Genomic DNA, 27,893 nt, shown 5'->3' with positions numbered 1-27,893 from the left:
AAATCTTCTCTTTTTTTAGCTTTATTTTTTTTTCCCTGTGAAAATGCAGGTCAAAAACGTTAACTTCAAGAAATCACAGTTTTATAAAGTGTCATTCATTCCATACAAGCTCCTTGTTCCAGCACCTTCCCCCACTGCCCATCCCAACGAGATCCTCAGCTCCACCTCGCCTCACCAACAGCGATTTTTCCAGACTTCCAGAAGGAGCTGCACAACAAGAGCCATCTGTGTTTATCACTCCTACTTGTCCTCCCCACCCTGAGCTGGGGTTCTGTCCTAAACACTCGTTATGAAACCTGACAGTTCCAGCCAAATTTGAACAAGGATAATGCAAATCTTTCCCGACTTTCTGCTGTCAGTATTGCCTTCATCTGGAATCCGGGTTGTTTGTGCCTGTCACAGCAAAGTGACAAGCCAAGGGAAGAGGAAACTGTCCTGGCAGCAGGAGAGAGCCAGGGAGAGCTCAGGCTGGATGGCAGCACAGCCTGGAGATCATCCCAGAGGAGAACCCCAGCTCAGGGACTGGGAAGGCACCAGTGGTATGTGGGGCTGCCGAGGTGTCTGTCCCCAGGCAGGGACAGTGACACCACATCCCAGCCTGAGAGCAGTGACACAGCCAAGCTTCGTGGGCTGGGAGCCTGCAGTCTCACTTGGGGACTTGTGGTGGCAGCAAAACAGGACTGAAGGCTTTGGACAAAACAAAGAGGGGGAATCCCGGCTAATGCTGCTATGAGGGTACTGGGGAACATGGACATCTCCATGGACCTGGGGAACACGGACATCTCCATGGACCTGGGGAACACGGACATCTCCATGGACCAGGTGAATGCAGACATCTCTATGGACCTGAGAACATGGACATCTCCATGGGCCAGGTAAATACAGACATCTCTATGGACCTGAGAACATGGACATCTCCATGGGCCAGGTGAATACAGACATCTCCATGGACCTGAGAACATGGACATCTCCATGGACCTGGGAACATGGACATCTCCATGGGCCAGGTGAATACAGACATCTCCATGGACCTGGGGAACACAGACATCTCCATGGACCTGGGGAACACGGACATCTCCATGGGCCAGGTGAATACAGACATCTCCATGGACCTGGGGAACACAGACATCTCCATGAATGTGGGGAACACGGACATCTCCATGGGCCAGGGGATCTCCATTGGTCTGGGAACACAGACATCTCCTTGGGCCCTGTGAGGACATCCCAGGCCATGAGGGTTCCCTGCCCTTGTGCAGGTGGCTTGAGTTCAGGTTAATGCTGCAGATGCAGAGCCCAGGAGTCCTGCAGACAGTCCTGCTGCTCCCTCCCTGCTGCTCCAGGGCTCAATCCCAAAGCCTAGGCATGGAACTAGATACCAGGACAGGGGAGCATCCCCCAGGTGATAGAGGCACAAGGTGCAGCCTTTGGGATGGAGCCCACGATGTTTTGGGATTGAAACATCACCACACACTCACAAAAACAACCAAGTTTTCCTCCTGTCCCCTTAGAGGAAGCTCAGGAAAGGAGCCAGGCATGCACTGAACCTATGCTTGGGAGCTCTTGGGAGCCCTGGAAGAGGCACTTTGATCCCTCCTCCTCCAGAAGTTAAACTCTTAGTAGTTTATGGCATCTGAAAAAAGCAATCGAGCCAACCTCCCCCTTTCCCCACTCCCTCCTGGAAGACATGTGCATAATGTGTTAATTATTGACTAAAAAAACTCTGAATGTGGCATAGTAGATATAATTAGGTGCCTATTTTGGACAATGTATTAAGTGGTTTAGAACAAAAAGTGCTATAAAAACGATACCCAAAGTGGTGACAGGTTTCATTTTTCTTCATGAGTTCCACTTTCTTATGACATCATTCTTATAACAAACTTGAGTTTTCTGATCAGGGATGTCACTGTCTGTTGGAGCAAAACCAGCCCATGCTCTGGGAGACCAAAGGGAAAGAGCATCCATTGTTTAAGGAGTGCTGCTCCTCAAAAAGGGAGGCTCAGAGTTCAGTTTTTCCCACCCATTTTCTAAGTGAACTTCCCTTGGGAACACTGCCAGCACTGTTGCCCCTTTGTGTCTCCCAGACCAGCACAGACCTGGCAGAGCCCACCTTGGCTGTTGGGAGCTGCTTCTCTGCCCAGGCTGCATGCAGAACTCCTGCTCAGATGCAGCCACAGAGCTCTGGGAGAGGCACATCCACAGGGAGGGACTGTGATTTCCAGGTGTGCCAGGCCTGGAACAAGCACAGCCCTGAACAAGCACAGTGGGAGCTCACACCTCCCTCAGGATCTGTTCTGGGGTGGAGAAGGGCGAACGACACCCACCCACCTGAACTTGACCTGTGAGGTTTCAGTATGTTCCAAACATTCACAAATCAGTAAAAAAAACCAGTTTAAAGCTTAAGGCACTCCAGGCCCAGCTGCCCATCCCACTCAGTGAACCCAGTCTGAAGTGAGGGGAGGAGTGGGAAGTCTTGTGAGGCCAGGCTGAGCTCACAGAACTGGGGCACTGGGCTAGACTGGGAGCTGAAAAGGAGAATTTTAGAAACTGTGAAATAAAATTCAGTCCTCTCACAGCTGACAGAGCTGATGTCCCTTATTCCTCCAAGGATGGGACAGCACACGTGAAGTCCCACATCAGAGCTGGGCACAGGATGGAGGAACAACCCCTCCAGCCTCCCACCATGGAATTCTGTACCCTTCTCCTGCCCTACCTGCCAGGGACACCAGAGAGAGCACCAGCTCCTCTGAGACCTGCAGGTGGAAGCTGCAAGCAAAGCTCTCTCTGAGAACAAAGTTCTTTTCTCATTCAAGAATGAAGCAACTGCGGGGAAGGGTGGGAGGTGAAACCAAGAGCCAGCTAGTGACTGCTGTGGATCCTCCCCATGCTAAAGGCTTGAGGTGGAGATGATGCTCCCCAGAGCCTGCAGAAATGTTTTTTCCTCCAGCTGGAAAGAAGTCAGCCAGCTCTCCTTGGCACAACCAACCCCAGGTATACTGAGGGCACCCGAGCTCCTCCTCTGGGCAAGCCCAGCCACTACCGACCTCACCTTGGAGCAGGAGCAGGAGTTCTCATGGCCCTGTTCTCCTGAAAAGCATGACCTCCTTCCTCTGAGAAGTGAGGAATTTCCACCTACCATTCTCAAGCTCTAACACACCCAAAACAAGAAATTCCCACTGTCCAGGGAATATCTAAGCTCAGGACATGTCTTGGAAGTGGATCAGAGCAGCCAACAGAAGCGAGGCCAGAGGGCAGTGAGCTGTGATCCTGCTGCAGCACAAACAGCAGCCACTGCACTTGGTGCTCCATGGCAGGGGAGGTCAGAAGCTTTGCAATTCCTCCTTTCACAAGGTGCAAACCTCCAAAGCAGGCAGGGCCTCAGGGCCTGTTCTCCAGCTGGCCGTGCTTGACGCGCCAGGCCCAGCTGACGCTGCAGTCGGGGGCCAGGGTGCACTGAAGCTCGATGCCAGAGTCAGGCACCTCCATGTTGTAGTGCACAGGCTGCCCCTCCTTGGTCACCAGGCTGAAGGCAGGCACGGGGATCTGGGGAGCAGAACACACAGAGCTCAGTGGCACTTCCAGTCCCCTCCATCTCTCCCGGGTTTCCAAGGCAGGAGCAGCTCCCAGGGAGGAGCTCGTGCTTGGCAGGAACATCCTGAGCTCCTCTCATAAGGAAACACCTCAGAACTGGACTGGGCAGTGCCCACCCTGCTGCCAAAGTGTGCAAACCCAGGGCACAGGGAATATTTCTCTGTCTGCTCTGGAGTGTCTTTACCCGCAGGGGAGCACTGACTTTGACTCTCATTCATGGAGTAAGTTTCCCAGAGTTCAAAATAGACTGGAATCCACAAAAGTGTGAAATAGATTATAGAGAGCAGTGTAGGTGTATCACTTGGTGAGAAATTTAGGATTTGGGATTTTTAGTATGTGGTGGATGGAAGCAAGATGGAGGGCACAGGGTGCTGTCCTGGGTTTCTTCTTCATGCTGCTTCTTCCTTCTTCATGGGTTTGGGTGGCATTTTGTAATTGGGCAAAAATTCTGCATTGCAATTCTTTGAGATCAGTTATTGGGTTAAAAGGGAAAATAATCTAGGTGTCAGTTCTTAATTGGATAGTTTAGTCTTAAAAGACCTTGTAACAAGAGATTGCTGGCCATTTTGGGCCTTCTAATGAAAAGCTGCCAAACTCACAGCAGTGAGACTGTTTTACTGATAAGAAATAATAAACACCTGAGTCCAAACACGAATTACTGCCTCAAGTGCCCTCAATCCAGACCCAGAGTACCCCCACACCAAAGTGCCTCCCTGAGCTCTGGGCCATGGCTGGGGGGGTCCTGAGCTGCCCATGTTTGGGCACCTGAGCTCCTCTGCAGGTATTTTGCTTTGTGATGTCCACAAGAACAGGTAGTCTAGAGAGAACCAGCACCACTGCAATATCTTCTGGACTGGTGCAACATCTTTAGATCCCATTTTACACTGAGATCTTTTAGATCCCATTTTACACTGAGATGAGTCACAGTCCCACAGACACTCCAGAGTTTCTTTCAGGAACAGCCAAAGCAGCCCACAGTGAGGTTCACAGGAGTGTGCCAACATTTCCAACAGAACAAATTGGAAGCACCCCAGCCAAACACAGCTCATCTCCCTGAGCTGATGCTACTGCTCATGATGAAAAAGCTATATATGATTCTTCAAGGAAAGGGAAAAGAGTTTATAATTGAGGAGAAGGATTTTTTTAAGCTGCAGCACAGAATATCTATATTCTATATTCTAAGATATAGATCCCTGTGGTCACTGACAATTTGGCACTGGCTTACAATTCAAGTTTGGTGCTAGTTTTAGGCTGGATATTAGGGAAAATTTCTTCACTGCAAGAGTGGATAAGCATTGGAATAGGCTGCCCAGGGCAGTGCTGGAATCACCATCCCTGAAAACGTTCAAAAAACGAATAGATGTGGCACTTGGAAATATGGTTTAGTGGGCCTGGTGGGATTTGGTCAAAGGTTGGACTTGATGACCTTGGAGGTCTTTTCCAACTTTAATGATTCTGTGATTCAGAAAACATCCTCTGGTACCACACTCACAACAGCAGAAGACACTGTGGTTCTGCTTCTACAGGTGTTCTAAGGACCCCTGAACCACTCCTGGGTCTCTCTGGCATTCAGGGCTTAAGAGGCTGCAGTAGGGAAGAAATTATTCCTCAAATGATGCACTGAACTCCAGTCTGTGTCTCACCTGGCTGCTTATCCCCGTGGCAATGTCTCCCACCTTTGTCCTGTGGAAATCCCTGATGTGCAAATTTTCTCCACTTAGCAACTGGATCTGGATTTTCACTCCTGGAATGCACAAGAGGTTCTTTAAGTTCTGCTGAGCCACAAGGACCTCACAGTCCACAGCAAAACTGACTGACAAGGCACACACATGGGGAAAAGCTCATTTTTGTCATTAAGGATTTAATTTATGTAGGTCTTTTGCTGAGCATGGAGCTTGCTGCAGACAGCAATGACTCACAGAGCAGAGCTGCATTTAGCAAGAAAGCAGCTGAAGGGATGTATTAATTTGCACAATATGCCCTCAAAATTCTGGGTAGATTTTTGTGGTTATAAAACATTCCTTGCACATGGAAGCTGCCTGAACCAGGGCACATAGGCTCTGTGTGTGTTCAGAAACTTCCCTGGATTTTACTGCACAGACCCATCTGTGACTGGGGCAGACCGGGCCTCCTCAAAACCCATCTTTAGGGAAGTCTGTGCTGGCACAGCAACTGAAGGGACAAAAGGAGTTCAAAAACTCCATATCCAGCTGGTCTAGATAGTGAGAAAATGATTTCTGGCCACTTCTGCCTGCTGTGGAAGGCAGACCCACCGTTGAAGCAGCTGGGGGTGTCCGTGTGCCGGCTGCGGCTCAGCAGGTTGTTCCAGCTGCAGCTCTGCCCCTCTGCCTGGCTGTTCCAGGAATGGATCCCAGAGCTCATGGTGTCCCTCAAGCTGTGAGAAGCCTTCATGGAGTTCTGCAAGAATAAGCATAAGTTTGTCTAAGGTTCTGAAAGAAAATGAGCTGGCAGGAGAGGAGCATTAAAATAAGGTCAGGAGGAAAAAGGTGGAAATCCACAGGGATTTAAGGCTGGGCCTCAGACAACATTTATGTGCCATCTGGAAAGGGAATAGATGGCAGTGCAACAGTGTGCAGACATTATCAGATATCCTCAATAGTTAAATCAATAGTGAGCTGAAAAGATGGATAAGAAAAGAGAGGTTGTACTGACTGGCAGGAGAATTAAGCATCAGTTAAAATATTTGCCACTTACTGACATTAGAAACACCCAGGAAAATCAATAACTGTTGCCCTGATTTTCTAGGATTTTCTAAGCCTTCTGATGTTTACCTCCTTGTGGAGAACTTTATCACACACTGTCTGGAGATAACACATTGTTTTGCATTCCTTTATGGAGGAGGAGAGACTTGATGGACTGTTGGTTTGCCCAGTGGCATTGGAGAGGTGGCACTGTCACCCTCCAATCCACTGTCACTTTTGGAAAACTATAAATGTTGGAGTCAGAAAATAAACTTCCCTTTTTGTTCTTCACCTTGGAGCAGCAGTGTGCGTCTGGTTCTTTCGTGTTCGATAGCGACAAATAACCTGTACAAAACCAGCCACAGACCCTCTGCTGCTGCACTGTTGGGAAGGGTCTGTACTGTCCCAGCCAATCTGACACCAGCACGGAGGTCTGAACCAGTCAAAACCAAGTTAAAGGTATGGCGTAGGTGTTAGAGGGAAAAACCAAGCAGAGTCAGATCCCACACTGCACACTGTGTGTGTCAACAGCTCAGCTGTGCAGAACTCCCTCAGTCCTCCTCAAAAAACACTGGAAGACTGAGAAGAATGACAGAAATTGGACACAAAGCTGCTCCCAATCAGAACCGACTCCTGCAGATGCCAGGACGCACAAACTGGGGACTCAATGTCTTTGAAAAGTGTGGTTGAAGGGCTTTTGTCCTTCCCTGGTCCAACAAGGCCTATTCAGTGTTCCTCACTGGTATTCCCCACTTTAGGAACACCACAGAGAACTAACTTCAACCTAATTGAAATTGGCAAATAACCAGGACTATATGTTCATTACTATCAATGAAGTTACAAGAAGTTCATGGAGAATGGATCCAGGAATGAATATCCAAGATTTGAGTCTCTGTTTTCCTGTCCTACTTTCCTGGTCCTTCCATAAATCTCCCACTGGTGGCCTTGGCCAGGAAGAAGAGCCTGCACAGCTGCTTGGTGCAGCTCCTACTTCCATCACTGCTTCCCCAGCTCCCTTCTGCACAGGCAGGATTGAGGCTGCTGAGATTTTCTGTATCTACTTGAAGCTTCTGGTGAGGATACAGCACAGGAGAGCCTCTGGAGGACAGGATCCATGCTGGACAGGGAAAAGCACAGCTACACCCCACTGTGCAGGAGCAAAACTTTCTTCCCAGCAAATTGGGTGTCAGAAAGCAGCTGAAAAGGTGGGAAATTCCAGATTTTCATTGGTCACAGCTCCCAGTTTTGCCAAGGGGGCCAGCCAGCCACCCCCAGCCATCCCCACTCACCTTCTCACTGGCATCTGACACAAAGGGGCTGTCAATGCTGAGGCACGAAAGCATTTGCTCTTGCTCTTCCAGAGAGTAAGGCTGGGAAAGGCTATTCAGGAACAGTTCTGCAGCAAAAGGAAGAGAAGGGAGACATTTCCAGTGTTTCAGGGAGACATTTCCAGTGTTTCCCTCCATGCTTCCCTGCTCTAACCACAGCTCTGCAATTAATACCCAAAGCCTCTTCAGCAATATTTATTGAACATTCATATTGGTGCCAGCAGAGCCCAACACACAACTCTGCCATGTAGAAGCCACAGTCAGCACTGTGACACAGGGAAACTGAGCCAAGAGGGGATGGATTGTGCAACAATATGCAAAATAGCACCCCAAATTTACCAGTTCTTGCCCATTACGTCTCCAGTGAGATGTCACTTGAGATCCATCCACATTATCAGGAAAGGTCAAACTCATGTACTCAGCTCTCACAAGTATCTGCAGGTTTGTACTCCCTTATCTGGATACAAGTACTTACAAATACTGCAAAAATTCCTGATAATATCCAGATACCCCATACATAACCAGCTCTTACAATGCTGCTGAGGCCCAAAGCCATTTGAGAAAGAAGCTGCCCATCAGCAAGCCCTAAAATTCCTCTGTTTCCGACACAGTTACAATTCAAATCACTCTCTTCCTAATTTCTTTCAATTCACTCAAAAAGACTAGAAAATATGGGAGAAAAAAAAAGTGAAATTTAGAGTTATACTGGGGCAATGGCACTGGACAAATCACTGATTTCCACACTGAATTTACTGCTGGTTTTCAAACTCTGGTTTGCTGTTGTAACCAAATTCCTTGGCTGATGGCTGTAGGTTTTCCAACGCCCAGAACTAAACAGTTTCAGGCTGATTTTAACTGCACTGCTTTGCTTGACATCTGCCATTCCTTTATTTTTATCCTGGCTTACCTCAATTTAAAAAAAAAAAAAGTTTGAACCTAAAATTGCAGATGAAGTTGGAATTCTGACACTGTTTACACAGTGCAAACAAGCACAAGTCTGAAACAGGCTGTTTTCCCAGAGGTTCCTGCACCTCTCTCAGAAGGCTCCCCCCTGTTCAGGAGGAAGGAAATTCTGTTCACTCCCTTTGTGGCACATTTAATTGGTTAAGAACTATTAGTTTTAGTAGTTTGAAGGAAGGTTGAGCAATTTGTGTAACGAGAAAGGAACTGTGAGCAAAATGACATCCAAGCTGAAAACCCAAAAATAACTGTCAACAAGCCAAGAGAAAGCAGCTGTATTTTTAGCTCGCTCTCAAGCAAAAAGAGCTGAATTCCTCCCCCAGCCCAGCGCTCACCAATTTCCAGCTGCTGAAGTTCTTGCTCTGAAATGGTTGTGGCTTTTTCCATGTGGCTGCAGCTCTTCAGGGGCAGAGGAGTTGAGGAGAGAGGTGGGGGATCACAGGTCTCAGGTAACTCCTTGCCCTCATTCCAGTGGGGTCCCTCAACCTCCTCTGTTTGCTCCAGAGATGGAGGTGGTAGGACTGGGCTGCCACAGGAAACTTTGACTGACAGTTTTGGGTCAGAACCAATCTCAGAAACTGGGCTCACTGTGGGGGACAGGGATGTCTGGGCACTGTTTTCTTTGTTCAAAGATAAATGTCTGGGCTCTCTGTATTCACCTTTCCAGGGGCTTCTCACACCTCCCACTACAAAAAAAAAAAAAAAAAAAAAGAAGAATGCAAACATTATCAAATAAAGCAATAAAAGAGGTAAAAGTTTTCCTTCCCTGTAAGAATTTTTGAAGTGTATTTGCTGTAAAAACCCAGCTTCTTCAAAAGATAAAACCTGATCACCTCCACAAATTCTTGCAGTATTACAGAACGACTCAGCAGAATTAAGTTGAAATAAATTAGTGATGTGTCAGGGGCAAGACTGAACCACAAGTATGAGTTACAGCTAAGGATGCAATAAAGCCCTGCACACCTGCCTGGTGCTACACACCAGGCTCTCCAGGTGCAGCTGATGCTTCAGCTGACAGGAGCCCAGGCACAGCCTCTGAACAAACCCACAGAGAGCTCACCTCCTTCAGCAGAGAAGGAAGAAGAGCATGTGACAGCACACAGGAAATTATCATTTATTTGGGTGACAAACACTCGGCTGCAGGCAAAAGCCATCAACCCAAAATATGCATCAAAGCTGTGAAAATGATATAGTGGACAATAAAACAGACTGGCCCTTCCAAAAGGAGCAGCACCAGCAGCTCTCCCAATGGGAATACAAAGGTTCAGCTGCATCAGTTACATCAGGACATTTCTACCTTCCTCGAGTGCCACGCTGGTCTTAGTTTTGAGCTCTGATGCAGATGCCCTCTGCAGAGGCTCCTTCTCCAGCCCCAGTTTAATAATCTCAGCAGTGAGAGGGTTGCAGGAAGGTGGAATTTCCCTCAGAGGAGGCGGCTCTTTAGCGATCTGTGTAACAAACAGGAAGTGAAAGAGGTTAGACCAGAGAGGTTTAATTTGATTTCAGGAAGGTTCTTCCCACCCCGACAGCATTTCCAACTGAAATGAAAGCATTAAGTGAGGCCTGAACAGTAATTTTATTACAGCTGAATGGCTCAAAAGTCACACCCAAGTCATGAGCAGGGCATGGAAGAACAGCCCAAGCAGAGCAAACACAGGGAGTGCTCAGCTCCCAGAGCAAGGCTGCTATCCTGTCAGATGCCCAGCTGGCTCCCAGCCATGCACCCCGAGGTGAGTGCTCCCTGGCCAGCAGTAACAAGCTCTGGCAGCTCACCTGCAGAGAGGCTGGGTCACTCACCTTCAGGCAGAGAGGGTGGTTGTAGTACTGGGTCCAGGGGTGGCAGCCATTGAGCATGTGCAGCATCATGCAGCAGCTGCTCCACACGTCCACCTTGGAGTCACAGCGCTTCCCCATCACCACCTCGGGGGCCATGTGGGTCTCTGTGCCAGGCACGTAGTTCCCTAAACCCAGCCAGGAGAAAACTCACTGCATGCAGGCAAGAGAACTGCCCCAGTGCCACTGGTAGGAGGCCCAAGGCAGAATCTCTCTCTTGTCAGCTAAAGTGAGACATGTCAGCTTTGTAGGATGGAGTGGTTTGGGTGGGAAGGGACCTTAAAGCTCATCCAGTGCCACCCCCTGCCATGGGCAGGGACACCTTGCTCCAGGTGGCTCCAAGCCCCATCCAGCCTGGCCTTGGGCGCTGCCAGGGATCCAGGGGCAGCCCCAGCTGCTCTGGGCACCCTGTGCCAGGGCCTCACCATCCTCACAGGGAAGAATTCCTTCCCAATACCCCATCTGACCCAGCCCTCTGGCAGTGGGAAGCCACTCCCCCTTGCCTTGTCCTTCCAGGCCATTGTCCCAAGTCCCTCTCCAGCTCTCTTGGAACCCCTTTAGGCACTGGAAGGGGCTCTGAGGTCTCCTCTGAGCTTGTCTTCTCCAGGCTGAACAATCTGAGCTCTCCCAGCTTTTCTCCATAGTGGAAGGGCTCCACCTTAACCAAAAAAGCAGCATTGTGTTCTCAGAAATTGTTCCCTCTCAGACCCATCCCTTATACACAGAATAGGGATTAAACTTCCCTTTCAAGCAAATCTGGGAGGCAAAACATGAGCTTGACTTTAGAAAACATACCCTTCTCTTTCAACAGCTGCATGAGGAAACATGGTTAAGTTTAATTGTCAAAAAAAAAAAAAAAAAAAAAGGAATTTTGCATTAGTGGAGATCAGGACTCTTCCCCACTATTTAGTGAGGTTACAAAAGTCTAGGTAGGATTTTAAATTTTCAGTGTGGTTTCTTCCAGGAACAAAACACTGAATGCAGCATGCTGACAATCTTACAAAAACCCTTCTAGCCTGGGAGATAAAGACCATTACCTCCCAAATTTCAGGTCATTTTGGCTGTCAGTGGGATGCCTCACAGTAATACCAGTAAATGAGACACCCCGAGCAGTTGCTTGCAAATCAGCCACATGTAAATGTTCATGAGAGAGAATGAGTCAGAAGGGCAATTCCTCAGAAGAGCAGCAGCAAAGCCTCACCTGTGACCAAGCACTTTCCCAGCCCATCTGGGTGCAGGTGAGCAGAGTGGCCAAAGTCACACAGGAGGGCCCTGCTCCCATCGGCCGACAGCAGCACGTTCTCAGCTGCCAAGAGAAGGGCTCCATTAGTCTCCTCTGCATCAGGAGATGGGAAAACACTCAAAAGCACACACAACTACAGTTTTCTAAGCCCAAAGGATTTATTTCTCTTGTCACTGGCTTAAGCTAGTACAGGGCTGTAATTATCTCTTATAAACAACCAATTACCTGCCCTGGAGATTCTTTTAGCCTGGTGGTGGGCCAGCCTGGGCAAGCAGCTTGGCAGACCCATGGGGTGACAAGAAGAGGTGACAAATATGATATTTCCAGCAGTCTAGAACCAAGGGAAACTCTACTTTCAAGCATAGATCTGAAAATCTAGTAAATAGATCCCACAACTTCAGTAAATAATCTCAAAATTTAATCTCCAAGCAGTTTGCCTCTTCTAAGGGAAGAACAAGGTACTTCAAACACTTTCCTACCTTTGACATCTCCATGGAGAATGTTTTGAGCATGAAGATACTCCAGACCCTCCAACACCTGGCCCAGGTAGCTGAGGGCTCTGTCCTCTGGCAGGCAGCCACTCTGTTTAATGAGCTGCCCTAATGAGCCACCTAGGAAGGAATTCAGGGAGTCCATGTTATCTTATGTTTAAATTCTCCCCAGCACCATTAGCATTTCTGGTGGTTTGCATTGAAAAAATGAGATTTTCCAGGTCTGACAGCACTTATCTTCCACACATGGCTCAGTTCCTTTTGTTTATACCCAGAGTTTCTGCTGCCCACAAAACCAGGCCTTATTCATATGGTCTTTGCTTAGTGTCAGTTTAACAGTGTTGCTTTGGAGCAAAAGCAAGTGCTCTGTGATCAGAACAGGCATTTCTAGGTGTTACTGACCACCACTCATTCTTCACAGCCTGTTTTCCATGGCTCTGGCCAGAAAAAGAGCACCAGACAATGGAATCATTGAGATTTGCTTAGACAGGCAGGGCAATGAGCCCCACTGGTGTCCTGCAAACCACCAGGTAGCACAAACCAGCCCCAGTTGTGTTTTCCTGTGAAAAAGAGACACCTTGAACTGGAGCGAGGCAGGGCTGGGAATCATTCCCCCCACAGCCCACTGCAGGGATTACACACACCCATCCCAACCCACTCGGGAATCCACATCAGGAACATCCTGGATGCACTGAAGAAATAACAGATTCCTACTGGGGCAGGAGGAAAAGGAGGTCAATGTGCACTGGACAGTCCCAGTGGTGCTTCCATGGTCCCCTGCTCACCCTCCATGAGCTTCATGAAGATGGTGACCCAGGGACCCTCCTTGACAGCGCCGTACAGGGGCACCACGCTGGGGCTGGTCACGGCCGCGCACGTCGTCAGCTCCTCGGCACGGAAGTGTTCCACCTGCACCTACAGGAACAGGGAGAACTGAGCCACTCCTGGGCTGGAGCCTCACACAACTGTCCCTCTCTGGTGGCTGTGGCACAGCAGAGATTGGTTAACTGGGCTTGATGGTCTTAGAGGTCTCCTCCAAACTTAATTCTGTGACACTCCCAAATAGAACTCAGGGAGTGCAGCCAGAAGTGGGAACGGTTCGGATGATGAACCCTCAATGTTTAAGGGAAGTGAAAATTCATCACAAGAGATGCCAGCTTGCAATAACTCCAGATTACAGCTGAGGACAGGTACCCTTCAGGAGGAAGGTAATTTCTGTCTCAGTAAAAAGATCATTTTGACAACTGAGGGAAAAAAAACCCCTGGGGATGGTGCAAAACTTGGCAAAAATTCAACTCCCCCAAAACAGGAGGGAATACAAAATATGTCCACTAGCAGTGATCTGCATGATCATCTCGTTAGGTGGTGCTCCTCCTGCAAATGGTTAAAGAAGAACTTTATTCGCTAAGTTCAGCCAAACTAAATAAAAAAAGAATTTGCTCAAGTCCAGAAGGAAAACATGAGTCATGAAGATTCTGGTGGGAAAAAGATGCATCATGCTTCTTCTCTGTCAGCAATCCAGCTATAGCTGGTTTTCATTCATCTCAAGAATTTGAAGAGCAGGTGCTTCCAGCACCAAGTATGGTGAAAGAAGGTGAGGTAGTGGCCTCCTGTCACAGGGAGGCAGCAGGAACTGGTTATCCACAGAAAATTAAACAGAGAATAAGGCAGTGTCCAATTTGCATGTTAGAACTCTGTGCTTTCAGAGTGTGATCTAAGAAGATGCATTTCTGATATAAAGAAACATCATTTTATTCTTCAGTAATTAGTGGGGGGAAATGACATTTTGAAAGACTTCAGTTTCTCCTACTTTCATGTTTCCCTTTTCAGCACAACCATCTTCCTTCCTGAAAATACACCCCACAAGGAACAGCTATTTCTCCCAAGACTGTGGATTTGCCAAATGGATAATACATTTAAACAGCTACACACTGACAGGAAACAAGCTGGTTGTGTCACCACAAGATTTCACACCTGAACTGTGAGGATGCAGAACAGGAATTAATTTTCTACATGCTTGAGAGATGTTTGTTTCTATAGCTGACAAATGAATGGTTATGAAATGGTTAAATAAATACACACCCTGGCTTGTCTTGCCTCTTACATCTTTCCCCAGCGAGCACAGCAAGCTGGGCCCAGTGTAAATGGGGGAAAAATGAACATTTTAAACTGAAAAATGAAAGTTATGGTTCTTTTTGCACATAACATTTTTGTACTCAAGGCAAACACTTCCCACACAAAGTTTTCTAGTGAAGTAATGTGGGAAACATCAGTTCACAGGGGTGACGAAAGTATTCAAGTGGAAGTTCAAATAAAATAGTTTACATTTTCCTCCTCTCCTTGCATTATCCCTCTGTCTGCATCCCTGAGGCCCCCACAGCAGCCCACAAATCAATGTCCTGATCCAAATTATATTCCACACACTTCCTACATTATGTGACAGTGGCATACCCTGGAGTACAACAGATTATAGTGCCAGCTTCTGGAAAAACACACATCTTTTGCTGCATCTGGAGCAGCATCACCTCAGAACAATGTGCCAGCACTGCAGCTGACACCGAGGAGATGAAAGCTCTGTTTTCAGATCCTACTGACTGCCTTGGGTTTTTCCTACTTTATTCCTTTTTCAACAGGGAAATAAATACCTGCCATGTAACCACTTGCACCAGACATAGTTTGAGATAAGAATAGTCAGGTAACAGACAACCCACACAGCTGTTGCTCCCCTGCAGTCACTCACAATCATTCAGAAAGCTCTACTCTTGCCTCAGCACCCTGGATCCCTTTCAGCACACTTTAAAGCCAAATGAGCTTTTTTCTTGCTGCTGATCTTGGCCCTTGTGCACATACAGGTCCTCCACCTGCTTCTCTGTCTGCCACCCCCCCGAGCTTTTCTTTGGACACAACAGCAGCACTTCACTGTGACTGTACAACAAAGTCCTAAAGAGGGAAGGGATTTCCCTCCATGTGCTGTCTTGTGTCCTTCTCTCACACAGAATTACCTTCTTGGCAGCACACTGGAATCCTGTCTGCTTGTCCTCTATCTTGTACACCTCCCCAAAAGAGCCAATGCCCAAGGAACCATGGCACTTGGTCCAGTGAACCTCTTCTCGGTACTCATAATCCACCGGCTTCAGCTTCTAGGAGTCCAAACAGAAAACAAGATGAGGCAAGGAAAGAGACACTTAAATGTTGAGCTGCACAGACAGAGATCATCATTCTCCAAAGCAGCACAAGGACAGATACCACAGCACCTCTCCAGAAATCTCAGTACAAGATTACTTCTGTCACAGGCTTGAAATTAAACCACACAGGATGAACCTACCTGATTTCTGTGGGCTCTGCTGGATCTAACTGAGTGCACCCCACTGCTGTAAAGAAAGGCCACCAGGACTTGGATGGCTTTGGAGCTCTGTGTTCCCTCTTCTCATGCAGGACATAACTACAAAGCTGAACCCTACAACTAACCCAGATGGCTATGACAAAATGCAGACACTGTGAAAGCTTTTCTGCAGTCAGTAGATGGAGACTGTGCCTTAGGTGTCAGTGTGAACACATTCAGGTAGGTATGGGACACCTTGAACTCCACAGACCATACCGACAGGGTCACACTGACCCCAGGGAAGTCCTCCAGGAGGACTTTAAGCGTTGAGAGAGAACTGAATTCAGAAGTGAACCATGTCCCTAGGATTCAAATGCATTTCTGTGCCCAGGCCCTGTGGGACACTGCAAGGGATGCTGCTGGAGCTTCTGGTCCCAGCAGAGGCACAGACTGACCTCCTGCACCTCCCCTTCTACCCAGCCCTGGTTTCTGTCACACTCCAGCACATCCAGAGCCAATAAATATTGCAGCCTGGCTGAACAGATTGGGCTCTTCCCCAGCAAACAGAGGACATGGCTGAAGACTGACTAAGCACAGAACCACTGCTCAGAGCCAGGCCTGCATGTCTGGTGACTGAGCACAGCATGGAGCCAGCAGTCTGAGACAGGCAGGGCTTTAATTCCTGCAGAAAACAACTCTGCATTGTTATCTGGCAGCTCCAGCCAGATCCAGAACCATTCAGAAATCACAGTTTTAGAAGCAAGGACATGGATGCAGATTATCCCTCTCCCAAAGCCCAGAAGAAACTCTCCCTCCCACACCCCAGAGTGGCTCAGATCACCTCGTTCAGCAGCACGCCTTCATTTTCACTTGCTTCATGGAATTGTTCCTTCAGCTCCAGCCCACCTCCTCTCCACGTCTTGGCCAGGCTGGCTAAATTTTGTGGTTCACCAAAACTCACGCTCCCCTTCAAGGCATCTACCAAATATTCTTCCACAGAAAGCTTGTCTGAACTGGTTTGCACGGACTGGTTGATGCATTTGGTGAAATTATATTCTAAGTTTAGGCCAGATAAGTGGCTGTCCTGATAGTTGAGGTCCCCATGGAAGTATGTGTCCAGAGCATTCTGCTTCATGGCATGGAGAGGATTGTCCACATGTGGGAAGTGGGGGGGAAGGATGTTGTAGGGAAAAGGATGGAGAGTCTCAGGCTGGGGAACAGTGTCCCTCTGTTTCCAAACATGATTAAGGCACTGAATAGGGCTGATCAGCTTGTGCAGTTCAGTTTTGTACTGGCTCCTTGGGGAATGGAGTTTGCCCATGGACAAAGGGGCATGGGCAGGCTTCTCAAAAGACAGTGGATCATAGCCCAAGTCCTTGTTAAATTCAGGAACCCAAAAACTGTTTCTGTAAAGAGTACTTTGGTGGGATTCATCCTCCTAGAAAACAAAACCAAACAGCTGAGCAGGAACCTCAGTACAGACACCAAAATTCATCCAAGAGCTGTTAGGAGTTTGCAGGGACAGTACAAAAGGAAGGTGGAAGATTCTCACCTGGACAGGAATTGGGGTGCAGCTCTCCTGTTCTGGAGTTCTTGGACTTCTCCTGCCAGCAGCCACAGGCTGTCCTTTTAGCTTGGATCTTTTCTTGTGCCTTTTTTTCCTGGCCCTGCCCCGGTGCCTCCCTCTCCAGGTGGGTGCCATCCTGCCCTCCGTGGCATGGGCCACATTGTTGGGGATGTGATCGAGGCTGTCCGAGCGGCTGCTGGAAAGCAGAGCACAGCAGGGCTCTGAGATGGGGCAGTGCCAGCACAGCTCACGTGGCACCTCCAACCCACAGAGGGAATAGTAGCAACTTGGCTAACTCAACAGAGAGCTAAAACACAACTTCATGCCTTCTGGTAGGGGTAAGTTGAAGGTCCAGGCTCAGCAGCATCTCTGGCATTGTATAAAAGAAATGTGGGGGTGTGGGGGAAGCAAAACATATAAGTGACCCAGAGTTTACAAATTCTGGAAGAACAAGACTGGAATGTACAGTCACAGAATGGTTTGGGTCGGAAGGGATTTTAAAATCCACCCAGTGCCACCCCTGCCACGGCAGAGACACCTTCCACTGCCTGCCCACCCTCACAGGGAACAATTCCTCCCCAATATCCCACCTAACCCTGTCCTCTGGCTGGGGGAAGCCATTCCTCTTGTCCTGTCACTCCAGCTCCTCGTCCAAGTCCCTCTCCAGCTTTCTTTTATGTCTCTTTTTTGAACTTAGCAAAGCAGAGGGGAAGGCACTGCATGTCTCCAGGCTGCTCTGAGACAGTTTGTGGTTGATTTCTAGTGAACAGAGAGATGATGGATAAATGCAGTCTATTAAAAAATTATTAAAATTAATATATGTTTTCATAATATCAATGCCTGCTCTAATTTAAAGGAAAAGAGCTTTGCACAGAGAAGAGGGATGACTAAGAGCACTCAACTAAAACAGCTTCAAAAAGCCAAAATATACTGGCTTGTAAAGCCCAATACCACAACATGATTTCTAAGAATGTGCACAGATATACACAACACTCCAGCTGGGGTCTGCACAAAGAGATGAACTCTCAAGAGGAATATTTGCCTGCAGTTACTCAGGGTCAGAAAGAAGTAGTCCCTAAGGTTCTTTTCTCAAAGCATTCTGTGATTCTCAGATTCAATGCCAACGATAGCAGTCAGATTATTTAAATTAAGCTCTAAGAGAAAACAAGATTTTTAATCTTCAAATGAAGCAATTGTCCCATTGACTCAGAACAGTTCTGATACATTTCTCTGCCTTTCCTGATCAGTGATGCAGGGCACAGCCATTTTCTCCATCTTTTCCTGGTATTTTAGTGCTAAAAGATGCCATAAGTAGAGTTCTGGCTGATGGCATCAGCACAGTGCCTTGAGCCTGAATACACAGATGGTGTGCATCCCAGAAAACCCCAGACCCAACATAAAACCCCTCAGAAATTGGTCACTTTGCCCTTCCTCAGATGGTCCATGGGACCACATCCTAAAGCCACTGGGCAGTGTCAAACCACACACCCCACAAGGTGTCTGACATCACCAGGAAACAGGCAGCACCTGATTCTGTACCCCAGTCACCCCTTTCAGGGTGCTGGGGCTGCCTGACAGGGCTCCAGTGCATAAGAAAGCTCCAGGATGAGCCCAAACAGGAAGATATTCTTCATGAAGAACAAGCAGCTCACTCCCAGCTGACTCCAGAAAAGCAATTCCCAGGCCTCCACTTGTCCATCACAAGTGTCACTGTCCCTTTTAGCACTTCCAGCTTCTCTCTGTTCACAACTTCTGTTGTTGATGCTGTCATTAAGCAAAGGTTCTCTCATCCCCTTTTATCCTTCCAAGAAATTAAGCTGTTCCCTTTTCTGAGGACTCCTTCTAGCAGCAACCCAGGTTTCACACAGCTTTTCAGCAGATGGTGTAACAGTTTCAAAAGCATCAACACAGTTCAGTTAAAAAAGACTGAAAATTTCTCCTTGGATCCTTCTACTTCAAGCCTATGAACCTTAAAAAAAAATCAGCCATTTCAAAACAAATTTGACCATCCAGAAACAGCCAGAAGGCTACAAGGGCAGTAAATCTGCAGGCATTGCCAATAAGGCAAGGTGCTCTGAGTGGTCTGTGCCTAAACTTGTATTTTTTCCTGATAGGAAGATGTTTTGGGAAAGACACATTCTTACCAGGCCTCAGACTGAAGAGCTAATTCCAACAGGAGTGCTTTTGGGAAAATATTTTAAGTGCAGAGAGCCAGGGTGATTTGGGACATGGAAAGTCAGAAAACAGCAGTGAAGGGGGGTGTTTGTATTAAGAGGTCTCTCACCTGTAACGTTTACTGTGGGCAATAAAAGATCTCTCTGATAAAGTGGGGCTGAACTCCTGACTGTTTTCACCTGTGGGAAAAATAAAACCAGGATCATCACTTGTCTTAAACCAGGCAAAGTCTCTCCTAGTAACAACTGGACCTAAACAGCTTTATCACTGTGCTAAATGAGTGATCCAAACAATCACTGCACAGTCATGCCACACCACCCACACTGCATTCTTCCTCCCCCACAATTAGGAGGCTTCCCAGCTATCTCCTGATCCCCCAGCTCTTTCCCAGATAGCAGCTTTACTTTGGTTTCCTCCTCTTTATCCCCTCTTTTAAAGCCCTTTCAGAAGTCAGCTAAGAACAGGTACCCCTCAGGACACAGACCTGGTTGAGGTGCACAGGCCTCATACTGATCTGTTATTTATGCTTTATTCAGCCACATTATTAGGAGATTTCATGAGCTTCCTAAATAGAGTCTGGGATGTGTCATCAGCCCCACCCCACTTGGGATTACAAATAGATGTGGCCTCAGCTCTCCAGGAGCGCCCAGGGAGTGAAATCTCATCCCTCTCTACACATTCCTTTTTCTCAATGAAGCGCAGCCTGCCCTGCTACTCACATTCTGCTTGGGCAATAATAGAAATTGATGCACAGCCTCCTTCTGTTTCTTCTTTTGCTGTTCCTCTGGTGATTACATCATTCAGGATTTTCCACTGACTATGAAAGATGTCCTTCTTTGAATCTTCTACTTTGCAAACACTGCTCTGCTTTTCACTCACTGACTCCTTCAGCCCCTCGGTGGCCGTGAGCTCCTTTTTGTGCTTGACAGTTGGGTCAGGAGCTCCTTGGCATGCAATTCCCATCACGGCCATTTCCCAGCTTCAGGGAGACACTGAGCAAGAACAGAAAAACAAAACACTTGTCAACATCCTTCATCGACAGAAGCAGCTTCAAGTTCATGAGAAACAGGAGGCTCCTGAAGGTATCATAATCAATAAATAATTCAAATCAAGGTCCTGACCATGTACTGAGCTGGAGAAGAACCCTGGAGTACCAGTCCTCCATTTCTGACTTGGGCAACTGAAGATTCAACATTCTCTGACTGAAAGTATGCAACTACACAGGTTTCAGAGAAATTTAATTGTTGGTATATTCCCTTAAATATAAATAGTGGAACCAAGGAGAAGAAGGAACTCCCATATCACTAAACAGGAAGAATATTCATCCCCAGAAAAAGGGAAGATATGAAAGTTCTCCTAGAGTGCACCTGGGGGGAATGACACTGTGCTCTCACACCACATGAATGGCCATAAACCCAGCTAATTCCTTTTTTCCCCTGTGCACAGTCATCCTCAAAGCCATTCCTCATCCTCCTTCAATGAAGCCAGGCTTGACAGCCAACCTGCCCATCCACAGATCCTCCCTCACTCCCCTCCTTCCTCTACATCATCAACAACTTCTGCAATCCTTGCTCAAGTCCATCAGAAGTGGAGCTCTTACAGAGTCAGGATCCATGGAAGTTGGTGTGGGATAGAGGACAGTGATGGTGCTGGAACAGAGCCCTTTTCCTGAGAGCTGGGGAGGGGATCAGCACAGAGTGTGAGCTCACCAGGAACACAAATGGAGCTCCAAACCTTGGCCAATTGGCAGCACAGGGGAAGGTGGAAGAGAGCTGGGGATGAAAAGGGGGAATCACAAACCAGCATGGAAGCAAAGCACTGAGGGACAGGATGGGGATACCCAGGGGCGAAAATCTGCAATGTGGAGAGTGAGGAGTTTCCTACAGCACGAGCCCCTGGGGAATACAGCTTTGGTGTAGTCCCTGGATCCCCTCGCCTTGGATTCTGGAGAAGTCAAACCAGCTGCTTCCTTACAAACCAGAATGTGCTCTGTTGCCCCTTAAGTGGAGGGACCCCTTCCTTGTGCCAGTGTAAAACCTTAAAATGAACATTTCCACCCTTAAACAACCCAGGGAAGTTCAGAAACTCTGGGCAATGTAGAGGGGAATTAAGTAGCACAAACCCAGGATAGGACAAGGAGGGACATTTTAACAGAGGCCAGGAAATCAGGCATTAGCACCACTGCTGGAGCACACCTTGGTGCTCATCATCTTCAATCTGCACTAATCTTTCTTCCTCTTTTTTTTTTTTCCCTTTTCTTTTCCTTTTCCTTCTTTCTTTCCTTTTTTCCCCTGAGCAGCTGCCTGGGGCAACAGGACATTTACTCCAACAGGCCCCTGGCAACAGAGATGAATCAGGAAAATGAAAAAAATGAGTGGGTGCTTCATGCCTGAAGGACCACCAAGGAAAAGGGGAGGCATTTGGGAGCCAAGTGCATGAACCTTTTTGTTGTGAGTCACCTAACAACCTGGCAGGTATACAAGGAAAGTCAACAATGACCACATTCAGTGGCCAAACAGAGAACAGCTGCTGTGCAAAAGAAGTGCTGATGACAGTATCCCACTCATTACAGCCGTCCCGCTCCCTCTCCTCTACAGAAATTATGTCAATTCTCAGTGCTGTAAAATAATCCCTTGGAGCAGCAGGAGCAGAGCCTGCCAGATGACTAACCCAGCCACCAGTGACCAAACTGACAAGTTCAGGGTTATTTTTATCCTCACTCTCTCCTGACTTGCATTAACTCTGTCTCTCCTTGCCCTCCCCTCACCTTCAAGGTCCTTCAGGGCAAACCAATCCCCATCAGCAAAAAATACAAAATTCTACAAGTCCCTCCTTGGCTGAGTCAAAGGAGAACAGAGACAGGGGAGAAACAAAACTGCAAGTCCTTGTTATTCTTTGCCATTTTAGAGGACAACAAGGAAACATAACTGAGATTAAAGTCAACAAAGCTCTACCTCACTTGCAGACTCAAAGAGACCGAGACAGCAATTGTGAGCAATGGCCTCGACCCGGGCAGAGCTCAGGCAGTTTAATGTGTGACTCAGGTCTGTGGGGCTGTGCAGGACCAGAACCTGCATGCCCAGCCTGGTTTAACTGTTGCTGCACAATTTTCAGTCCTTGGAAAAGTCAAATGCCAAGTACTTTTATGGTGTGTACAGCAAAGCACGGTGGGCAGAAGCTGTGATTAAAAATAAGCAATCAGAATTTTTAAATAGTTTTTGAAGTGTAGCTTCTGCCTGGAGAAAAGGAGGCTCAGGAGACTTTTATTGCCCTCTACAGCTCCCTGAGAGGAGGTTGAAGCCAACTGAGGGTTGGGCTCTGCTCCCAGAAAACAAGAGAAAGGACACGAGGAAATGGCCTCAAGTTGTGTCAGGAGAGGTTCAAGTTGGATGTTGGGAAAATTTTTTCACTGAAAGGCTGGTCAGGCATTGGAATGGGCTGCCAGGGCATTGGTGGGGTCCCCATGCCTGGAGGTGCTCAAAAACCAAGCAGACATGACACTTCATGATATGGCTTAGTGGGCACAGTGGGATTTGGTTGAAGGCTAGACTGAATGACCTTGGAGGTCTTTTCCAAGCTCAGTGATTCTGTGATTCAGAACTGAACAGGCCTGACTCATCTCTGTGCACGTGGAAGGGGGCTTAGAGAGGTGCAAAGAGCTCCTGAGTCCCATGAATTCAGACCCAGGCACTCAGCCTCTGCCCAGAGCCACCCCACAGCCCTTCTCGGGGAGCTCCAGATAAAAGGGAGCCTGGGCAGCAGCAGATGGGCACCTGAGGATCCACAGGAAGCCACTAAGAGCAGGATTTACCCATGTGAGACACTCTGGAGCTGCAGCTCCCCTGTCTGTTTGCAAGCTCCAGGTGAGCACAGCATCCTGTACAGACACAGGGCACAGGGAGCTTCATGGTCCTGAGCTGGAGGCTGCCTGTGCCCTACCCAGAGCTGCTTCTCCTCTCCCTCAGCCAGCTCCCTTAGATACAGCTGTAATTCTTGATTTCCATATCCTGGACTTTCTTCCTTCTGTGGACATGTGATGGGCTCATTTTCAAGGCAGAAAGGGGAAGTCAGGTAATGATGCAGGAGATAAGAGTAGAAAGTGCACTCCTAACCCACAATGGGCTTTTGATACCAGCTTAAAGCCTGCTTGCTCCTTATCATCACTAAGGGTTTACTCACCTTGGGTTAACTAATGTTAGTTCCCACTGCTGTAAAACAGAAAGTGTGTTTTTACAGAATGAAAGCCAAACAGTCTCAGTTGTGCTGTGAAGGCACCGCTCTGGTGGCAGCTCCTCCTCAGCCAACATGTGGGAGAAACTAAAATACTGGAGAAGGTCACCTGAGACTTGAAGGGAGTCAGAACTAATGAGATACTCAAACATTATTAATGTAAGACACAACCACGTGCTTTCTGCTCCTTTAAAACCTCCTCCTTCCTTCTCTAAAGTCCCTCTTCAGCTCTTCCATCTCAGCTTGAAGATGTTTGGACCAGGGACCTTAAAAAAGCATTTCTGTGTGTCATTAAGTCATTGTGAGAGAAACTCAGAGCTGGACAGGAGCCATGCAAACACCTTCCAGCACTGCACCACTCCACAGCACACCATAATATGGGACCCTGCTTGGTATGCCTGGCTCCATCCCCCTGGACAATGGCTTTTGGCAGAATTTCAGTTAATGCTCTGTGGACCAGCCCATACACTTGGTCAAAAAAGACTTGGGGAAGAGCTTTAAAATATATGTAAGGTTTCCTAAGTCAACTTCTCAGAATGGAGATTTCTTCTCATCTGAGTGTACCCATTCAGCAGCAGTTTCACACTGACATTTAATTTGAAAGCAAAGAAGAAGATAAAAAATTATGTTGTCTCAGTGAGGTTTCCCACTTCCTTATGGAGAGGAGCTCTGTGCACAGAGCACTAACTCAGGTTTGCCTTTGCAGCTGCTGCTGGTTTGATCAAACACAAGGAGCATTTTTAGCCATGTTGCTTTGCTGACCACCACAACAAAGCAACAGCTGGGAAGAGCCAGGAATTTCTGCATCACTAGAGCAGGGAATGGCAACTGAGAGGAACACCACACACCTTTTGGGGACCTTCCAGTGCTGACAGCTGTCAGTGAGTATGGCAGAAAGTGCCAAGTCTGTAGCCAAAAGAACCTACACAGGGTATTAGCTACAAAATCCTTGTGCAAAGCCATCAAACCTTGTCAAGGAGCAGGTTCTTCCAAAGGAAAAAAAAAATAGATAATACTTGTTATACTTCTAACATGGATGGATCACATTAAAAATCTGGTTTGGGGCCAAAGGCATGTATGTATACATATATACTTAAGATATATAAATATGGATATAGATAAAAGATTCAAGGCCAGGTTGGACAGGGCTTGGAGCAACCTGGGATAGTGGTCGTTATCAATGGCAGGGAGTGAAACTGGATGAACTCCAAGGTCCCTTCCACCCCAAACCATTCCATAATTATTTGTACAAGCCCTTCAGACCCTGGGCACCACTGCCCTCCATCCCTGGCTCTTCTCTCATCCCTGCCTCACGGATGCCACCCATGGGCTCCCTGGCCTGCACACGTCTCAGATGGAACTGAAATTCAGACAGTTCCGGTTTTGGCTGAGGCAGCTTAAGGCCTGTTACTGTAGCCCAGGCCTGGGTGGAGATTTAAACTGCTCAGAGCTGTCAGCAGGACAAGTTTCAGTTTGTGTCAGAAGGGACTTAAAAAAACCCATTGTAGCACTCAACAGCCCCCCAGACCTCAAAACACACTTAATGCTCCTTTAAGTGAGCATGTCGAAGGTGGGGGGGGGGAAAGACTTCCCTTGTGTATCTAAGGGCTCCAAAGTGAAAATAAATAGAATGCCTGACTGATTAAAATCCTGGTGAGTCAGAGCAGCAGTTGCTATTCCAGGGAGCTCTCAGCCTTCACCTCCCCTTCAACAACCACTGCGACCCATCCAGCCATTCCAGGGACTCCTGCACAATCCCCTCCGGTCTCTCCCATGTGGATCCACAGATTCACCTGAGAAGCACCAGGGAAAGCTGAAAACCTTCTCCCACAGCACCACAAGCTCCCTGTTTGAAGCACTGCACTATCAGCCCCATGTAGGAGCACGTCACATTACAAACGATAGGCAGTGTGTAAACATGCTCTTTAAAGTGGTTTGATAGTAAATACTCCCAAATCCTCTTTCAGCCACTGGTGTTGCTTACTGTAAACACCAGGATAATGAGCCTCAGTTGTGTTTTTTTTAGTTACCAGACATTAAGATATTGCAATAGTTTGGTTACAAAATCTGCAGGGAAATATTTGACTGGGTTTAATTATCAGCAGATTTCTAAAAGCACCTAAACACACCTTTAGCCTCATTTCCTCGAGGACAGACCGAGCACAGCTCACCCCTGGACAATTCTTTTCATGGTCCTGAACAAAGATATGAACACCACCACCTGACCAGAGTTTACAAACACTGCCACAAGCCCATTCACTCAGAGAATAGCTAGTTTTTTCCAACCCCTTTGTAAACAAGGAGAACAGAAATAATCAGAACAAACTTCAGCCTGGTAAGGATTTGCTTCCCAGCTGTTCTCACATAGCTCTCAGGCCACTTAACAACATCATGGCTTTGACAACCCACTCATGAAGTTATTTCCTAAACTACAACAAAATGATATAATAAAGCACCTAAAGGGACAACCTCCAGCAGCCACCACAGACACACCTGAAAATCAATTCTGCCCGAGCAGGTGGAGCCAAGCTGTCACCAGTTGTTACTTTACACTGCTTTGCAGCTTTACATTTCAATCATATTTATAAAACCCATGTAAATCTATGGGGAAGCAGTAAGGCTGGGATGCCTTACTGGCAAAACCAACTCAAAAGTTTAGTTAAATTTAGTATTGATAGAAGCAGTTCTACATGACCTTAATTTATGATTGGTCCTGGCAATTCAGTTGTGACTATAAAATCAAAATATGAACTGATTGGGATGATTTCTAACTGTCCAGCCTGAGCAGACTCCCATGAGAAACTCCCACATGAACTGTGGAACAGAACTGCCTTTAGGCAAGACAAGGGCCATTTTCTTCAGGGCCCTGATGTCACTAAATCATGATCAGCAAATCCCACTCTCCTACAGATGCAATTCCCAGGTGTCTGTCCCTCCATGCATCCTCATCTCCCTCTCCCATCATCTCCAGTCCCCTTCCTAGCTCAGGGCTCTTTTACTCCAGCCAGCTGCTCATCTCAGAACCTGGAAATCTTTCTGTCCTCCAGGCCTCGATCCCTCTGTCTCTACCAACTCATTTGACACTTGCCAGCAAAGGCCAAAAGTCACAGAAGGAAAGCTGATTCATGGTCACTTTGCCTCCATCCTCTTGGCAATTATAATAATAATTCAGCACCTCATCACTGCTACAACAGCTCTGTTCTTCCCTCTCCCGTTTAACACAGAAAGAAAACTCAGGACAGACTCATTAACTTCAAGTTCATTAACTCCAGTGGTGTTGGATCAGGGCCCACAAACCCTTTAGGTTTTCAGTTATGTTTGTTTGTTATGCTCCTTCACAGCACTCTACAAGATTCAGTCTCTTAATACAGTTAAAATTTAATAGTTAATAGCAAGTGACTCATTCCCAAGGAATCCAGTGGCCATGCCAATAACAGACATCAACTGAGGTAAAATGCAATAAAGCAGCTCACTACAGACACACTCAATTCAGCTATTCTTATCACTAATGTCACAGCACAGAAGCGTGAATTATTACTCATAAAAGCATTTAGAAAGCCAGTTGAAAAAGAAATTCAGACTTTGTTTATAGGTGCTGGTTTCAGACTGCTGTGTCCTACATGTGCAGAGCACTCAACACATGTTTCTAATGTAACCAGTTAAAGCTGACAGGAAGCATCTGAGATCAACCACAGCAGCAACTTATTAATCAGCAAAGAAACATATTAACCTTTTGCCAGAAAAAAAAAAAAAAAGGAAAAAAAAAAGGAGTTAGGCATTTATTGTGTCAAAGGGACGTTGGGAGTGAAAAGGACCGGTGGGTCAGGTGAATTAAGGTCCGGCTCGGTTGTGTTGTGATGAGCTGAGCTCATCCCTGCCTCCTTCTCCCCTCTCCAGGGCCAGGGATCAGCGAAGTCCCTGCACCGGGAGCCCCCAGAACCTGGAACTAAGGGCACTGAGGGGCACCGGGACTTCAGAAAGCCGGGCTGCCCGGGGCAGCGGGAGCTCGGGGCACCGCGAGCCGCAGACTCGAGGAGGTGCCGGGCAGCAGTGACATCCAGCTCCGAACACCCACACACAGCGCCGCGGAGGGAGCGGCTGCGGCGGGGCCCGACGAGCCCATCAGCCGCTCGGAGCCCCCGGCCGGGCCGGGGCTCCTCACACGCTGCTCCCGCCGGCAGCCGCGGAAGCTCCGCCAGGCCCTACCAGGCAGAAGCACCCCGCGGCTCCCAGCCCGAATGCCGCATCCCGGACCCGGATCCCGTCTCCGCGGCGGTGGCCGGGCCCGCACCTACCGCTCCGGCACGGCTCGGCTCGGCTCAGCCCGGTCCAGCCCGGCGCGATTCTGCTCAGCCCGCCCGGCACAGCCCGGCGCGGCCCCTCAGGCCTCTTCGGCAGCTCCCGCTCGCTGACAAGCGGCACCCAGCTATGGCCCCGCCCCCTGTCTCCGAACA

The 27,893-nt window shown here is 47.9% G+C and overlaps 1 protein-coding gene across 7 annotated transcripts; it reads right to left on the bottom strand.

Annotated features, from left to right (window-relative positions):
- Positions 1 to 5: 5 nt before the first annotated feature.
- Positions 6 to 27,893, bottom strand: MAP3K14 (mitogen-activated protein kinase kinase kinase 14). Of its 7 annotated transcripts, none has more exons than XR_009489638.1 (17): positions 27,735 to 27,892; positions 19,929 to 20,201; positions 19,319 to 19,388; positions 17,020 to 17,230; positions 16,309 to 16,905; positions 15,148 to 15,285; positions 12,931 to 13,060; positions 12,134 to 12,265; positions 11,613 to 11,717; positions 10,376 to 10,539; positions 9,876 to 10,026; positions 8,914 to 9,264; positions 7,580 to 7,686; positions 5,862 to 6,006; positions 5,232 to 5,332; positions 979 to 3,540; positions 6 to 792 (listed from the first exon to the last, which is right to left on the bottom strand). XR_009489638.1 is itself a non-coding variant. In XM_059869540.1 (16 exons), exons 2-16 carry the CDS (start codon positions 20,179 to 20,181, stop codon positions 3,376 to 3,378), a joined length of 2,817 nt encoding a protein of 938 aa, XP_059725523.1. In that variant the 5' UTR covers positions 20,182 to 20,201; positions 27,735 to 27,893; the 3' UTR covers positions 6 to 3,375. The 7 variants fall into 7 exon arrangements, 3 of the variants coding, with proteins under 3 accessions (XP_059725523.1, XP_059725521.1, XP_059725522.1); XR_009489636.1 differs by having other exon boundaries at positions 6 to 952; positions 1,032 to 3,540; XR_009489637.1 differs by having other exon boundaries at positions 6 to 952; positions 1,059 to 3,540.

This window comes from Haemorhous mexicanus, chromosome 28, assembly GCF_027477595.1.
Source record: "Haemorhous mexicanus isolate bHaeMex1 chromosome 28, bHaeMex1.pri, whole genome shotgun sequence".
Taxonomy (NCBI): Eukaryota; Metazoa; Chordata; class Aves; order Passeriformes; family Fringillidae; genus Haemorhous; species Haemorhous mexicanus.
The sequence above is the reverse complement of the archived record's forward strand: the minus strand, read 5'-3'. Positions and strand labels throughout refer to the sequence as shown.